The sequence below is a fragment of the Euleptes europaea genome, chromosome 5 (genome assembly GCF_029931775.1).
Source record: "Euleptes europaea isolate rEulEur1 chromosome 5, rEulEur1.hap1, whole genome shotgun sequence".
NCBI lineage: Eukaryota > Metazoa > Chordata > Lepidosauria > Squamata > Sphaerodactylidae > Euleptes > Euleptes europaea.
In genome coordinates this window covers 36,870,572-36,888,800 of record NC_079316.1, presented here as the reverse complement: position 1 = coordinate 36,888,800, position 18,229 = coordinate 36,870,572, and the positions used below count along the sequence as shown (strand labels likewise).

Sequence of the window (18,229 nt, the reverse complement as noted above, 5' to 3'; positions counted from 1 at the left end):
CATAGGGAAAATGAATCAAGTACTGTGCAGCCAGCAGGAATTGTATTCTGAGCCTTGAGTAGTTCAGCGAAGTAAGTGAGCATGATATACTTTTCCCTGCAGGTCCTATAAAATCACTTGATGAGAAAGTTGAGATATCTGAAAACCCGTATAACTGCAACACTTTTATTTGAGAAGGGTTTATTTTCTAGCCTCATCATTTATGTAGCAAGTGCCAATAAATTATGGTCGGGTTTTCCAGGGGGAGAGAGGCAGAACAGTAATGTAGACTCAGTAGACCAAACACAATGGATAAATGACTGAGGATTTCTAGTGTCCTCTATAGAATGGCATGGGCCAAATTTCATAGACATTAGTACCATATGTATCCCACAGCCTCTTCTCCTGTCAAAATCACCCTTCCAATCATTTACACCCTAGTATCCTTCTACTAGGGACACACTCTGCTTATATGTAGGGTTGCCAACCTCGAGGTGGTGGCTGGAGATCTCCCGCTATTACAACTGATCTCCAGGCTATAGAAATCAGTTCCCCTGGAGAAAATGGCCACTTTGGCAATTGAACTCTATGGCATTGAAGCCCCTCCCCTCTCCAAACCCCACCCTCTTCAGGCTCCACCCCCAAAATCTCCAAGTAATTCCTAACCCAGAGCTGGCAACCCTACTTATATGGGAGAGCCTTAGGTATAATTCAACGGAAATGAGTGGATTTCTTCTTGTTAAGAGAGAGAAGAATCAACTAGTGAGAGCAAATCTGTCTAAAAATTGGCTTCATCCTGGAGCAGGAGCTTGGCAGCTTGCAGCTCATTCTGTAAAAGCTCTATTCCACAGTTTATTTGGATTTTTGACACACAAAAATTTACAGTAATAAATACTTATTGAAGCCAGATTTCTTTCTTGTGTGGGATGCAAGAAAATCTGGGCTGAAAATGATAGATGGTTGTTGTAATAAGGGACAGTTGTGAAGTATGTTACGACTTTTTGGAATAATTAAAATAAAGTGGTAAAGGAATGGTGAAGTAGTACAGATGGCAGGAAAAATTACTGGAAACATTATTTGTTAATAAGCAAACACAGATCCAATACAAATAGCATATGTGCAGGTCAGGCAATACTCAGGGCCTTTTTAAAAAAAATGACTTCAGATTTAAACGTTGATGCTTTAGGTGAGGGAGATTCAAAATGATTAGGAAGTCCAAATAATGGGAATGAAAATTTAATGTGGTTCGGGTTCAACTAGTCAACCATGTACTGGTCATGTTGGCCTCTGAATGAGACACCATGGGTTCTGTGGCCTCTTTGTGCCTGCCCTGGTGTTGGTTCCAACAGCCAGAGCAGACACTTTATTTTTTGTTGTCAAGTCACAATCATCTTATGGTGACCGTGTAGGGCAGGGGTTCCAACATTTTTGAGCCTAAGGGTGCTTTTGGGGTTGTGACGTGGGGTGGTGGGTGTAACCACAAAATGGCTGCCAGAAGAGGCAGGGCCAACCACAAAATGGCTGCCAGAAGAGGCGGGCCCAACCACAAAATTGCTGCCGGAGGAGTCGGAGCCAATGACAAAATAGTTGCCAGAAGAGGCGGGGCCAACCATAAAACCACACACTGGCTCACAGAAATCACAAATTATTAAGAGGCTCAATGTATAAAACTCACCAGACCAGTGTGAGGTCTGACATTGCATATCATCTGCAAGCTTTCAATAATTGGGGGTATAAGATGATATGGCAGCTCGCAGGCAGTTATCAAAATGGTTGCCTATCAATCGTGATCTGTTTTTAGATTTGATGTGTTTCATCACTGAAATGTGTGACTCTGCAATATAAGTGGATCTAAAATACAATTTCATCTTTGCTATGCTGTTTTTCAACAAAGGGTTCTACAGGGTTCCAAAAATCTTCCTCATTGCAATGAGTTATTAGTTGTGGATTGCTTTTGAGGCATGCTACCTCCATTTCCATTTCTTTAGGTGGAGCTTGAGATATTTTCTTGATTTGCATTGCCACTGCAGTTATGTTAGCAAGGCTGGATAGATTATCAAAAATATCACTATATGTTCAGTTTCAATACATTGCTTGAAACAGACATTGAATTGTTCTTCCAGGGTAGTAAGGTGGCCCACAAACACTCTGTTGTCAAATCTGCCATCCCCAACCACCTGCTTCACTGACGAAAAATGAACAAGTAAATCCTTCTAAAAGTGTGACTTCCATATATTCAATTTGCATTTGAAGGTTTTCACAGACATAATCATCTGAGAAATGGGTTTGTCCTTCCCCTGAAGCACAATGTTCAAGCTGTTTAGTTTTTGGCTTAATTCTGCAAGAAAAGCCAAGTCAAACAACCAACCCTTATCATACAGCTGATTAATGTGCTGATCTTTGGACTCTAAAAACTGCTTGAGTTCTTCAATCAGGTTTAGAAATCTTGCAAGAACTTTTCCTTTACTCAGCCATCCCGCTTCTTTGTGCAACATGAGGCCACAGGCTGGGGAGAGCTTTCCTCCCCTCTCTCAACAGAAAGAATTCCCGAGGTAAAAGAAAGGATGCCATTTCAAATTAGCCTTTGGGAGGAAGGGGAAAGTGTGAGTGTCAAGAACTGCAGGAATAACAAAGCCACACAAAAAGAGAGCTACAAAAACTGTAGCAGATCAAAGAAGCACTTGTGCCCGCTGACTATGTGTTGGGGACCCCGCTGTAGGGGTCAAGGCATTCAGAGGTGATTTGCCATTGCCTGTCTCTGCTTAGCGGCGCCCCTGGTCTTCCTTGGTGGTCTCCCATCCAAATATTAATCAGGCCTGACCCTGCTTAGCTTCTGAGATCTGATGAGATTGGGCTATCCTGGGCTAGCCATGTCAGGGCAGTACAGGTATTTACTGTAATATATGTCCCGGATAATTGCCCTCTAGTGGCTGATACTTTTGTTGAACAACCAGACTAGGCATGCTCCTGGGGAAGAAGGAGTTGATGCAGGCCTATTCCAAGATGGATATCTGGCTGAGACTTGGTGCACTGCAGCTCAAATAAAGATTTATACTGTTGACTTGCTGTTGTGGACTCCAAACATTACACTTACAAGATGAGAATCATTATGGACCTTGCCTTCATGCTAGTACCTTCCAGGTTGTAACTTGGATGCTCTGCTTTAAGGTGAAAGCTTTTTGTGGCAGTAGAGTGCTGCCTCAATTCCCCCCCCCCAATCAGACACACACCCCGTAGTAATTACCAAGCAGTTTTGGTCATGGCATGTTTGTGAGTGGTCAACAAGGCTAAATATAAAATTACCCATGCTGGATAACATTGCAGTTACAGAATGGGGAGTAGCTCAAGTATTGGAGATAATTTCTACCCCTTCCACCCATCTTCTTGCCTAGAATGATTCACAGCAACAGCTTCTTTAAACCACACAATAATACATTTATTGTCTTTTCTTTAGAAGAACTTTTGGATAGTAATTGGATGGGCAAGTAAAGGGGTGTACTAATGTAGTAACTGAAGCTCTGCTTTAGAAGGATTACAGTATCACACCCTCAAGTTTATAGAAATGACAAGCTGTTTCTATTGGAGAGAGAGATTGATAGATTTTACTTGGATTGGCTCACTAAACGCAGGAATCTCAGACTCTTCAAACTATGTTAGCTTGACTCTTTTTGCTTAGCCCCCCTCATAAGTCACTAACACTACTTCTTTGAGGTAATCTAATGTGCCTAGTACAGCACATCTAACTTAATCCTGCCTCAGTATAGGTCAGGAGTTGGCAAACTCATTAGTCAAAAGAGCCAAATATCAACAGTACAATGATTGAGATTTCTTTTGAGAGCCAAATTTCTTAAACTTAAACTATATAGGTAGGAACACTGTTTATTAACTTAATAAACTTTAACTAAAGTTTTAAGTCTTAATTAAACTATAGGTACACTGAATAAAACTTGATATCATACTTAATAGTGATCTTATTTATTGATGAAAATTAAATTGTAAGTCCCTGCCATTTCCCCCTCCCCGTCCGGAGTCCTTGTCTGGAGGCCTGGTCTACCGCAATAAAAGCCTATTGGTAGACCTGGCCTCCAGCTGAGACCCATTGGGAGGCCAGGTCTACCCATGGCTTTCTTGGCAGTAGACCTGGCCTCCGGAGGCCCATAGAAGCCAATTGGTAGACCTGGCCTCTGAAGGGAGACTTTTCCCCTCCTCGGGAGTCCAGGTCTACCGCCAAGAAAGCCACCCTCCACTTACCAGACAAGCCCCTGCTGGCTCCAAAGTGTGCCTCTTCCCTACAGGAACCCGCAGGCCCAGAAGACGACAGGGAAATGGAGTTGGCGCCGCAGAAGACGGGGCGCCGCGGCCCAGTGCCACTGCCGGGGACGCACCGCCAAAGGAAGCCTGCCCCGCCCAACAGCTGATAGGCGGGCAGGGCAGGCCAGGAACTGCTGAGCCGCCCGCCCAGCAATCGCATGGCTAGAGGGGAGGGGAGGCTTTAGCCTCCCAACCATTGAGGGCAAGGGAAAGGGGGACCCGGCTATTCTCCACGGGGGGGGAGAGACAGCACGATCGCTCGCCTGCTCTCTCGCTCTCACTCGCTCTCTCTCAGGCTCACTGGCTCCGCAGCCCGGCTGCCGCCGCGAGCGGGCGCGAGAGCAGGGGCTCCGAACCAAGTTCGGAGAGCTGCACTCAATGGGCCAAAGAGCCGCATGTGGCTCGCAAGCCGCGGTTTGCCAACCCCTGGTATAAGTGATTGAACCCTAACCACCTAGTTCTGTTGACATTTGAGCCCTATCTATTAAGCTCTATTGATCAACAGAAATACAGTGTCCAGATCACATGAAGTGATGGTATCGTTTTACTCTGCTCTGGTTAGACCTCACCTAGAGTATTGTGTTCAGTTTTGGGCACCACAATTTAAGAAGGATGTACACAAGTTGGAACATGTCCAGAGGAGGGCAACAGAGACGGTGAGGGGACTGTAGACCATGTCCTATGAGGAAAGGTTGAAGGAGCTGGGTATGTTTAGCCTGGAGAGGAGATGACTGAGAGGGGATATAATAATCATCTTCAAGTACTTGAAGGGCTGTCATATAGAGGATGGTGCTGAGTTGTTTTATGTTGCCCCAGAAGGTCGAACCAGAACCAATGGGTTGAAATTAAATCAAAAGAGTTTCCGTCAAGACATTAGGAAGAGTTTTCTAAAAGTTAGAGTGGTTCCTCAGTGGAACAGGCTTCCTTGGGGGGTGGCATGCTCTCCTTCCCTGGAGGTTTTTAAGCAGATGTTAGATGGCCATCTGTCAGCAGTGCTGATTCTATGATCTTAGGCAGATCATGAGAGGAAGGGAAGGGAAGTTTGCATCAGTGTTTGGCTCTAGTGGCTTTTTCTTGGGTGCCCAGGATAGTACCGATCGCCACTTTGGGGTCAGGAAGCAATTTTCTTCCAAGACAGATTGGCCAGGGATCCTGGGGGATTTTTTTTGCCATCTTATTGTCATGGAGTAGGGATCACTGGGGTGTGTGGAGGGGAGGTAGTTATGAATTTCCTGCATTGTGCAGGAGGTTGGACTAGATGACCCTGGTGATCCCTTCCAACTCTATGATTCTATGATGTCTGAGCCTTATCGGAGGATTTTTCCCATTATTGTTCATTTTCCCACTCACTTTTGTCCTCTCTTTATTTATTTTCTGCTTCTCTTCATATAAGAGCTCAAATTGGTTTACATCAATGAACAGTTACATCAATTAAAACAGGTACAAAAATAATACAATAAATATCCAATAATATCCTATATAATAATATGCAATAATACAAATACATAAAACCAATCTAATCCCATTGCTAAATCTGTAGAGAACCCTGCAAATCCACAAATCCACAGGCTCCCATTGGTTGGAAGGTCTAGAGGTCTGCATACTCAGCAAGGAATCAGGGATTGGCTGTGATGCATGGAGGGTGGAACTAGAGACTGTCCATCACATTTTTCATATATCTTAAGGGCACATGCTATATTGAATCTGAAAATCAGGTGTCATATGCCCATAGAAATAAAACTTCCAGTGTCTTTATTGTGCATGGCAGAAGCAAATTAACTTCAGCTGGGATTTATTTCAAGTAAATGTTATATTAATCCTACAGCATAAATCAGAGAAGCATTATCTCCCCATGGGAATGGGTTTACAGCTGCCTAATGCTATCTGTTGAGTGGAGTAAGGTTTGATGTAGAGTCCAATTAATTACTCTCATACGTAGCTACTATACCATCTTACCTTTTTATAGGCTTTGTAACCTATTTGTGACTTGTCTACTCAGACCAGCAGCAGCTCTCCAGGGTCTCAGGCAGAAGTCTTTCACATCACCTACTTGTCTAGTCTCTTTAACTGGAGATGCCAGGAATAGAACCTGGGACCTTCTGCATGCCATGCAGATGCTCTACCACTGAGTCACAGCCCCTCCCAAATCACTAGTGGAGAGATCTGTATAGAGAGATAACTGTGCAAATTGTGGAAATCTATGACATACATTATATAAACATAGCCCAGAGCTCAGGATTCAGCTATCAGTATGGGTTTACCATAATATAATAGGGTGCATTATTCTGAGAAGGTGCTGTCTCCTGCATTTATTTTCTTCAGAAAATTCTAGAAAGAACATTTCAGCTTTTCCACACCTCCATGAGCTAATTTTTGCCTGAAATGTCTCCGAGTTCTTGGCAGCAGCCTTCATATGTAAATGTGTTCATTTTAATATGATTAGTCACTTTCAACCTTCCGCATGTGTCACCTGACAGATAATTAAATTCTATAACACACAAGATTCACTTGGCAACTCCCCCCCCAAAAAAACAAAATCAGAAATGTTGAAGCTACCTAAATCTTTAGATGTTTAACCAAGTCGTCAAGCCTTTTGAAAATATAGAGCATAATAATCCCCCTTCCTGTGTTCCATCGAAGGCTGAGGACAGAAAAAATGAATTTTTCCACAGGGAAGAATTGCAGGCTTTGAGAGACCCCTGCAGGGAAATTAAGGGGAGCTGCATTACAATTATTACTCATTGCAAATTAGGATCTTAGGGACTGTGCAGGAACTGACACGGCGCACTAATCATTTTAATGGGCCTTACTGTAAAGTCCATTAAAATTCTGGTGATAGTAATATTTACATATTTAAAAAATGAACATCTGTAAAACTATAATGGACAATAAGGGTTTAACTAGGCAAGATGCTGGAAAATCTGTGACTGGATCTTCTGAGCATTTTTTTTAAACTCAAAAGGGTTTAGGTTGAAGCTGCAGTGTGAAGGGAGAGGGGGTGAACACTTCTACCCCACCTGGTTTCACAAGTCAAACCCAAGCCAGCCCCCCCACACACACACACTATTGTCCCTGGGAAAGGGAAAATACTAGCAAAGAGAGGGATGCCAGTCTTTTTTACCTACCAGGGCTAAAACCAGCTGAGGGGAAGTGGGTTCGTTTGTTTTGATTAGCACAGGCCATTTATGCACGGCTGAAGAATTGCCAACCACCAGGTACTAGCTGGAGATCTCCTGCTATTACAACTGATCTCCAGCTGATAGAGAACAGTTCCCCTGGAGAAAATGGCTGCTTTGGCAATTGGACTTTATGGCTATGAAATCCCTCCCCTCCCCAAACCCTGCCCTCCTCAGGCTCCATCCCCCAAACCTCCCACCAGTTGCAAAGAGGGACCTGGCAACCCTACATGGCTGTTTCCTCATGGTCACCCCACTGACTACTTTAGGGTTTTGCTTTGATTATGCATGCATTATCAGAGGTTTGATTATGCAGATATGCAGTCAAAGGTCACCTCGTTCTCCCCGTGCCTTTCTGTGCATTTCCCCCGCATTTTCTGGATGCTGGCTAAAGACCAATCCAGAAAATGAGGGAAAAACGCATGGAAATGGACAGGGAGAGTGATGCGACCTCTGATGGCTGGAAAATGCAAGCATAATCAAAACAAAGCCCCAACATATTCGGTGGGGTGACTGCAAGGAATAGGGTTGCTAGGTCCCCCCTTCTGATAGGCAGGAGGTTTTAGGGGGCGGGGCTGGGGTGGCTGCATGTGCGTGGGGGCACACAATGACAGCCCTTCCGGTTTTACTTCTGGAAACACCACATCGCCGTGGCTGACTTAACACTCCATCCCCAAAATTTTGGAGGTTTGAAAGCAAAAGCAGCTGCTGTGATGTGGCACTTCTGGAAGCAAAACCGGTAGTGCCATCATCCTGTGCGCATGCAGCTACAGCTCTAGAGCAGTTGGATAGGTGGGCAAGTAATGGGCCCCGCCTGCTAGCCTGCTCCCTAAAATATCACAGGTTTGCTCATTTCTATATATAGGGTGCCTACATTCTGCATGTTTTAGGGGTCCATAAATTACCATATAGCATATATTCAACACAAAAAACAGCAACAAATATATTCAACACAAAAAACAGTGCCATCATCCTGTGAGCATTCAGCTACAGATCTGGAGCAGATGGATAGGTGGGCCATTGCCAGCCAATACCACCCCCCTGGCTAACCTTGTGAGGGAACAGCCATGCATAAATGGCCATAAAGTGTGGGGTTAAACTCCTTCTCCCCTTCAACAGTTAAATCCAAATCAAGGCCTCCAATGGGCACCCTTTGACTTTTTAAAATGGCTAGAGAGATCTGACCATGGATCCTCTTAGGTCCCAAGACAATTACTAAAGGTTTATATATAGTAAAATGTCAGAGATAACAAATGTTCAGTCCATTTGTTACTGCTATGTAGCATCTCTTGCAATAATCAAGCAACAGAAGGCCTTTGGAATTTAGTCCCTGGTGAATCCCAGTTATTGTCCTTTCAGAACACTTGAAAAACCAAGCTAGCTTCCTCCATATCACCTCCCAAAATCAGGGCCAGATTTAGGTTTGAGGAGGCCCTAAGCTATTGAAGGTAATGGGGCCCTTTATATGTCCAGCTGTCCTTTGTCAACAACAAATTGTCACTGTTTTTTGTGTTGAATATATGCTATATGGTAATTTATGGACCCCTAAAACATGCAGAATGTAGGCACCCTATATATAGAGATGGGCAAACCAGTGATATTTTAGGGAGCAGGCTAGCAGGCGGGGCCCATTACTTACATCATAGGAGCCTACACAACACAAAACACTGTTGCTGTATGTAGGTTTTATTTTATTTGTTTTTTATCTTATATTTTGGAAATGTACATCCAGTGTTTTTTTTTCCTTTAAATTTTTTTGGGGGGCCCAAGAGAGTGGGGCCCTAAGCTATAGCTTGTTTAGCTTTTAATAAATCTGGCACTGCCCAAAAATTTTGATTCACTTAAGCCTGATTCATCTCTTCAGATTCTGGCATGGCTGTCATTTGAAATGTGGGCTTGTTATAGGATTGCCAACTCTGAGTTGGAAAATTCCTGAGGAATTGGGAAGGGAGGGTTTGCGGAAGGGAGGGACCACATCAGGGTATAATGCCATAGAGTCAACTCTCCAAAGCAGCCATTTTCTTCAGGGGAACTGATCTCTGTAGTCTGGAGATCAGTTACAATTCCAGGAGCTCACAGGCCACACCAGGAGGTTGGCCTAAGGTTGCCAGACAGTGCCTTGAAACCAGTAGGAGGGTTATGGGTAGGGCCAGGGGGCTCTCAGCATTGCCTGCAGACCCATGTCACTGCTGGTAAAAAAAAACAACCCATAGAGTTTCCAATGATTCCTAGAGCTACCCTTTGTCACTTCTGGTACAAAAGTTCAAATAATCTACTGTTTGTAAATCTCAAGTTCAACATACTCGATTACAGCCAAGGCTACCATAACCTGGTTCTGCTGAAATGCTGGTTAGAAGTACCTTATGATTATTGAGATACTTTAGAAGAACTGACATTACTGGTGGCCTTGTTGGGAAACTTCTGGAGATTTGGGGGCAGTAGCTTGGGAAGGCAGAGTTTGGGCAGGAGAGGGAGCTCAGCAGGGATGTGATGCTATAAAGTCCAGTCTCCAAAAATGTCGTTTCCTCCATGGGAAATGATCTCTGTAGTCTGGAGATCAGTTGTAATTTTGGGAGACTCTTGGTACCACCTGGAGGTTGGTAACCTTAACTGGGGCGGGGGGAGTTGGAGGGCTGCCGCGGGAAGGGGCAGTTGGCAAAATCCTACCAAGTTGTGTGCATGTATCTGTTTGATGCGATTCAAAACCATAGCTCTCTGTGGTTACTATGATGGGACTAATGTGGCCAGCTGCACCAGGAAACACATATTACATTTGGGGTGAAATGTCATGGTTACCTGCAAAATAAGATGCCTCTGCTGCTGATACATGTGGCTACAGTTGCAAACTCTGGGTTGGGAAATTCATAGAGCTTTTGGGAGTGTAGCCTGAAGAGGGTGGGGTTTGGGGAGCAAAGGAAGCTCAGTAGGGATGTGATGCCATAGAGTCCACCCTCCAAAGCAGCTATTTTTTCCAGAGGGACTGATATCTGCTGTCAAGTTCACTTGTAATTCTTGGAGGTCTCCAGGCCCACCTGGTGGTTGGCATCCCTACATGTGGCTCTTGTGGAGCTGAGAAGGTTTGGGTCTCAGAAAGTAAGCCAACACATGATTGCCATGGAGCAGGTGATTTCCAAGCATGGGCAAACTACATTGTCCTGTTATATTTATCAAAGAAGATTAAATCAAGAAAAAGTTCCTCCCACTATACATGCAGACAATACAAAGCCACCTTAATGAAGTTTTCTGGAAATTTAATTTCCCTTGCTTTATGCTTGTTCAGTTCTTATAGTATTTGGAAAATAGCAACTTTTTTTAAGGTTACGCTTTTCTATTCCTGATAAATATCATCCAATAACAATGTTCCTGGGACAGAGAATGGTCTATGAGAGATGGCAGACTGATCTAGACTGTTTCATTTCTTTTAGCTTTATTAGTTTTGAAATAACCTCCAAAATGAAGTTTGCCACATGTAAATATATGAACTCCCCTCCACTGTCACCTGCCACTGATTTTCTGTGCAGTCTTAAGAAATGGCCTTGTGAATTAATTATCAAAAGTGTGGTAGCTAATTATGTCTTTTCTACTATTACAGTTATACCCATATACTTATCAATAAAGGAAGCCACATCCTTCAATTTGCAAGACCTGAGCAAGGCTGTTAACAGGACATTTTGGAGATCATAAATTCATAGTCTCCATAAATCAGAAGTGACCTGATGACATGATGTAACACACACAGTATCATTGTTATGTTGGGAGAATGTTGTGGAATGTTTGCCTAAAACAATCATTGCCTAAAGGATTGCCTAGAACAAGAGAGCCAGTGTGGTGCAGTGGTTAAGAGCGGCAGACTCTAATCTGGAGAACTGGGTTGGTTTCCCCATTCCTACACATGAAGCCAGCTGGGTGACCTTGGGCTAGTCACAGTTCTCTTAGAGCTCTCTCAGCTCCGCCTACCTCATAAGGTGTCTGTTATAAGGAAGGGAAGGGAAGGGAAGGAGATTGTAAGCCAGTTTGATTCTCCTTAAAAGGTTGAAAAAATTGGCATATAAAAACCAACTGTTCGTCTTCTTCTCATTACTGGAAAGCAGAAGGGCAGGCAACAGGGTCAAGAGGCTGGAAATTTTATGACCAAAACTCCCAGCTAGGGTTGTGCATGTCGATATATCGGAACCAAAAATAAACCCAAATTTAGCTGTTTCTACAATATTCGGGTTGCAAATCGACCAAATACCAAAACCTGGGACTCTGTCTGAAGCTGAATAAACGCTTCCCAAGAAAAGCCAAATAGATATTTGGCTTTTTTGGGTTTCAGCTATTCACCTTTGCTCAGATGCACAGCTGTGTGCTTTCTCCCATTTTTCTATCTTTGACTGGTTTTCTTAGGGCCCCATAGTTGGGACCCTTTTGAGGTAGGGGTCATGTAATCAGAGCAAACTTGGTCTGACCAAACTATCCATCACCATTCAGTGGAGTGATCTGGATCAGGATAGTCTGGAGGCAGAAGGATCATTTAAAAGATGGGGCTCATCCAGTCCCATCCAGAATGATATACCCTCCAACTAAAATCACCAGCTTCAACAGATGTTGAACAGGCTTTGTTCTAAAGAAGAATGCTCACCTGCATGGATGAGCAATCTCCTTCACAAGAGCTGCCTTGGTCATGATTTCAGCTGGCTCCGATATCACCCCCACCCCCTTAAAACCTGCTCTCAAACTGAAGGTCACCCCGAGTAGAGGCTTCGTTTCCCCACACTGTGACCATCTCTTGAAATCAGATTTTTGATGACTATAATAAAGGACTGTTCACAGGATGTCATTTGCCACCAAAAGAAATGTTTTCTGTGCCTTATTTTTCTTGCATTTAAGCCATTTTCTTCAATTTGGAAGCTAATTTGCATGGACATCATGCTGTGTGCTCCATATATGAAGGGAGCCCCAGACTTTGAGGCACCAGCCTGCCAATTGGCTCTTTCCGCCAGTCCTCGTCAACACTGAACTTCTGAACCTGAAAACCAATGGACAGCTCAGCTCGCAAATGCTTGGAGGATGGGGGTGACCCCTTTGCAGGCCCATACATTAAGCTCCTGGAGATTTTTTTTTTCCTGTTTCCAAGGAGCATATAAATACAACAGCCCAAATACGAACATTCAAGATAGTCACTGTGGTGGCTATCATCCTTGTGCTATTTTATGATTGATTTTCTACTGGTGTGTAGTTTTCCCCCCCTCTTCTGACCTAATTCTGATATGTCAGGTTACTGAAAAAAATTCTGAAGCTTCAAGATGGAAAACTATCCTTATCAATACCATCACTAAGCACATTTTACACACACAAGGAGGGGATGCCTTGCATTTGTAAAGAAACCTCCTGAAATCATTATTGTCTAATTTCAGTACAATGCTTTCTAGCTACCATCTCTACTTACAATATTCTAGGGGTTTTTCAACATACCACCTACTTAGAAATAAGCTGTGGTCACAGTTGACCAGCATATTCTCCCACGCAAGCTCCATTGACATGAGTGGTAGATGCATAACTCTTACCCAATTACCACTCTTTTCAGTGAGCTTCAAACAAACCACAGCTTGTTTCTTTATTAAGTTCACATATATACTCTTCCCCAATGGTACAGCTATTGAGGTGCTGTACAGTATTGTAACTGATAAAAGCAAAAGAACTGAACAGAAACATAAAAAGAGAAATGTTAAAAGATTAATTATACTATCCCAAGCAGAGTTACACCCTTCTAAAAATGGCACAGTTTTAAAAAAAACCCTTCAAAATAGCAACAGATAAAAATGGCAGAGTATACATAAACAAGATCAAATCTGGCAGCAGTAAGAATTCAAGCAGTAAACCCAAAAGGCAGAAACTGTAAAATCAATGTAGGGCTAATAAACCAAGAAGCAGTTACATATACAAGGTAATGATTAATTAAACGTTAGAGAGAACAAGGATATTTATTTTTTTATTGGTGCTTGAAATGAAATTTTAAACGAATAAATAAACAATAAAAGCAGATAGTAGCAGGGAGGAGTTCCAAAAACAAGTGCTACTACTGAGAAGACCCTATCCCTATGGCTCTCTGCCATAGCAAAAGCCCACTAAATGGGGACTTTGATGACAAGCAGAGTTCATATAAATTCACATAGGAAAAAGCAATCCTTAAGAAATCTCAGTCCATTTAGAGCCTTAAAGGTAATGGCCAGAACTGCAAGTTGCACTTAGAAATGCATCAGCAGCCAGTGTAGCTCCTTCAAGACCAGAGATATATGTTCATTTGCAGATGTGCTGGTGCTGTGTTTTGTACTAATTGAAATTTCTAAATCTTCAGCTGCAGTCCTATGTGCAGCATAGTGCAGTAATCATGTCTGAATACAATAAGACCATAGATACTTGCAGATAGATTTCACTTATCAGGAAAGAAAACAACTAGTGAAATAATCAAAGTCGGTTGAATGTTCTGTATGGTACCAGCAATGGCCTTGAATGGTCATCATCAGCAGAACTAGATCTGATAGTACACCCAAACTACAAGCCTTATCTTTCGGGGGAAGTGCAAACCCATCCAAACAGACACTTCATTATCTGGTTAGCACTATTATCAGCCAACAACACCTCAGACTTGTCTCGATTTTGCTTTAATTAACTGGCCCTTATAACTGCCTTCAGATATCTTTTAAGGACTTGCAGTATCTCACCCCACTATGCTGAACAAGAAAAATACAGCTGACTGTTATCAGAATGCTGAGCAAACTTTTGTCCAAACCTCTAGATGACTTCTACAAGTGGTTTCATATAGATCCGTGTTGGCAAACCTATGGCACGAGTGCCACTTCCGGCACGCGTAGCCCTCTCTGCCGGCACGCGTGGTTCCTCCAAGCCGCTGGCCTTTCCGGCTCTGCCTCTCCCCGGACGGGGGAGGCTGTAGCCCAGGGGTGGGGAACCTCCGACATCACTGGCGGTGGCCCCCACTCTCCCACAGAAGCCGCCACCATTGCCGCCGCTGGAGGAAGCGTGCACGGCCTGCCAGGCGGGTGGGAGAGCGGGGAACAGAAGCCGGGCGCCCACACTCAGCATGGCCGCCGGCTTCTCTGACGCCCTCTGGGCCTGTGCGGGCTGAGGGGCGTGGCTGGCCGGTGGGCACGAAGGAGGCGCCCTCTGCCCCACTTTGCTCGCCTCTCGCCGCATCCCCCCCTTGGGGCAGGCAGGCCGGGTGGGAGATCCCCTCCGGGCGGGGGGCTTAGGGGCCTGGGCAAGCCAGGCAGGCAGGCAGAGAGGGGCAGTGAGCTAGGCTGGGCTCCCTCCCTCCTTCCTTCCCTCTGCACCAGACGGGCCTCCTTTCCACCGGAGCTCCACTCTGAAAGGGGTGGGTGGAGGCGGTGGCGGCGAGGCCCAGCCGGGCGGGGGATCCTCCTCCTGCTGCTGCTCAACCCGGGCACGTGGGAGGCGGCTGTGGGCTGTTCTGCGCGTGCGCCCCCCTTCTCTGCTGGAGGAGGGCTGTGTGTGTGTGTGTGTGTGAGAGAGAGAGAGAGAAGCGGGAAGGCTTTCCTGTCTCTGGCCATTCATGCATGGGATGTTTTGCCTTGGATTTGCTGCTCTGTAGATGCACATTTTCCCCATCCAAATTCTCAAAACTCATCAGTAAGTCCCCATGCAGAGTTTTGAGAATCCGGATGGGGAAAATGTGCATCTGGAGAGTGGCAAATCGAAGGCAAAACCTCCCATGCATAAATGGCCTCTTTCTTTCTCTGTCTCCCTCTGTCCTTTTCTTTCCCTACTTTTCTTTCTCTCCTTCGCTCCATTTCTTTCTCCCTTTCTCTCTCTTTTTCTTTCTTTCTTTCTTTCCTTCCCTCCCTCCCTTCCCTTCTTTCCTTCCTTCCTTCTTTCCCTCCAGCGGCTTCTCCGGCGCCCTCTGGGTCTGTGCGGGCGGAGGGGCGTGCAGTCCTATTCCACCTTTGAAGTGCCCACAAGCCATCCTCCAAACACCTTTCCATTTGTCTTGATATGTAGAGAGAAAACACTAAGGAACTAGTTGCCAATCTCCAGGTACTAGCTGGAGATCTGCTATTACAAGTGATCTCCAGCCAATAGACATCAGTTCCCCTGGAGAAAATGGCCACTTTGGCAATTGGACTCTATGGCACTGAAGTCCCTCCCCAAACCCTGTCCTCCTCAGGCGCCACCCCAAAAACCTCCCACTCATGGCGAAGAGGAACTTGGCAACCCTAGCCTCTCCCTCTGGGCCCCCTCTGGGGATGGTATTCAGGTTAAATTGCCGCATTGGCACTCGGCGATAAATAAGTGGGTTTTCGGTTGCAGTTTGGGCACTCGGTCTCTAAAAGGTTCGCCATCACTGATATAGATGTTATACAAGTGGTTTCATATAGATGTTAAATAGCCTCACATAATATTATGCCCCCCCAGCAGCAGTCCACTATCACCACCTTGTGGTACTCAGGTAGGACCAGAAATGGGATACTCATTGCTACCAATCAGTCCAGAAAATACCATGACAGATTATACTGTAATCCTTTGAAAGGTCTAGTACAATCCACACATCCATGCTGTCTCCCAGCTAAAGCATCCAGTAGAGTTTCAGTTTCAAAGCTAATCTAAAGCCATGTTGAAATAACTCTGGACAATCAGTTTCTTCCAAGAAAGTCATGAATTGGACAAACACAGCTTCTTGTAGCACCTTGCCCAAATAGGTGGTATTTGCAACCAGACTACATTTAAAACCATTAGGATCAAAGGCAGGCTTTTTCAGGAGATGTCATGCCATTGATCACTGTAAAGCAGCTTCAGTGAAGCATTCAATCTTCTGGTCCCATCCATGTCAAACTGAAATAAGTCAATATAGACAAGGGTTGTAGAAGTTGTGGGGAGGGTGCCTCTTCGGCTATCAATAGGCTTTTCCTGAAGGTCCTATGAAAATGTTATTTCATGCTAAGCAGCAAAAGTAGGGACCAATCCCACCCAAGCATACTAGACATTTTTTGGTGTTTGCAACCCAGGGAATCAAAGGCTAAACCCAATGAATCAAAGGCTAAAGATCTCACCCAATAAAGTCCATAGTAAGCCCAAACATTTCAAACAATGGAGGAATACATTAGAATGGCTTTGAGATTTATTTTGAAGCTTAACTTTGTATTTATTTTATAGTTACGCATGGGGAGGAGGGCAGAGCAGTAATTGTAGCATTAATTCTTGAGATGACAAATACCCATTACGATTTTGTAGTTACTTTTGAAAGCTCCCTTGGTATCTGTTGCCATCCAAGGCTAGAGAATTAGAGTTGCAGAAGGCTACTTAAATCTGTTAGACCATGAACTTTAGATTGAGTCTGCAGTTTGAATGTGTGTGCATCTGAGTTTTCCAATCTATGCTGTGCCTTATGATCAATCAGAGCTGCATTTGAACTAAGTGCTATTTCCCACCCATGATGGTGATGTGCATGTCAGGGGAGAGATGAAATAGGATGTTGTCAGCAGAGGAATCAGCAGGGGATCTGGAAAGCAGGATTCTTGCTAGCACTGTAGAAAACTCATGAACCCTTTTTCTTTCAACACTGGATTCCTCCCATGGTTGAAAATGATACCAATTTTTGTGGCTTAGTGATATTTACTTGCTGGGTATTACAAAGTCCATTTTTATTATGTCCTGCATAGATAAATATTCTAGTATAAATCTCAAATTAAAATGTCTAGAAACCAGTGCCACAGTTTAGCCACAGAATTAACTTGGATCCCATTGATTTCAGTAGGTTGAAGCACATTTAAGCTTGAGCTAAATGGTTTTCATGTTCTCTGAAAAAAACAAAAACAAAAATCTAGATTGAAAGTTACCTTCAAGAAGTAGACATCAAGAAGTACATATCAGTGACATTATTCTCCAATATTGTCACATTCTACCAAATTGTTATCATAAAAACTAATTTAACTTCCTGTAGTGTTAATGCTCACAATCATCCTTGCTTATTTTGTTCTACCGATTGTTTTATGCATTTACAATAAGGCTCAGTTAGCAGTTTACTAAACTGGAAAGAATATGCGAGTGTGTATGTAATTAAACTGCAATGTATAAGGGGTTGTGACCTTTCCATATTTTGCAGAACCATTAGATGAACTGAAGATCAGGAGTCACAGCACTGAACCACTACCAAAGCTGGAAAACAAAGAGAGAGGAGGTCACCATGGGACATCTTCCTCCAGAGAGCCAATAAAAGCTCAGGAATGGGATGGGACACCAGGACTACCAGTTGTTTCCAGTAGACTTGGAAGGTCTTCAGTCAGTCCAACAATGCTGGCAGGAAACAACAGCTCGGGTAAGTGGGAGTTACCCAAGTACAGAATAAACCTGTAGGAATCAGAACACTGGCACAGAACATTGGTACAGGACATTGGATCAGATGCTACACAACATTTACAGCAGATTCCGGAGCTCTAAGGGCGAAAGCGTTAGTGGCCCGAACGCCAACAGGAAGGCCCAGATGCCATGCTCCGGGTGCTGCCATGGCAACACCACCCCAGGACGCCGATGGGGCCTTCTGCTGGCATCCTAATGCTGTCAAAGCCCGTGCCAGAATCCTGGGAAGTGTTCCCGGGGCGTCCCGGCATCCCGTGAGGCTTTCCCGGGGCGTTCTGGCGCTTGGCTGTGGGAGGAGCCGCCTTTAGATGGCCTCCAAAGCCCTTTCGGGCCAGGAACGTCCCTTTTTTATTTTCTCAAGATACACCACTTTTTTAGGTGGCATATCTCCC

The 18,229-nt window shown here is 44.3% G+C and overlaps 1 protein-coding gene across 3 annotated transcripts in view; it reads left to right on the top strand.

Annotated features, from left to right (window-relative positions):
- The window catches only part of NYAP2 (neuronal tyrosine-phosphorylated phosphoinositide-3-kinase adaptor 2), a 197,485-nt gene that overhangs the window by 130,823 nt on the left and 48,433 nt on the right, over positions 1-18,229 (top strand). For all 3 annotated transcript variants that reach the window (XM_056850017.1, XM_056850018.1, XM_056850016.1), the window contains exon 5: positions 17,584-17,796. In XM_056850017.1, coding sequence (XP_056705995.1) covers positions 17,584-17,796 — 213 coding nt within the window. The remainder of the gene's footprint in view (positions 1-17,583; positions 17,797-18,229) is intronic.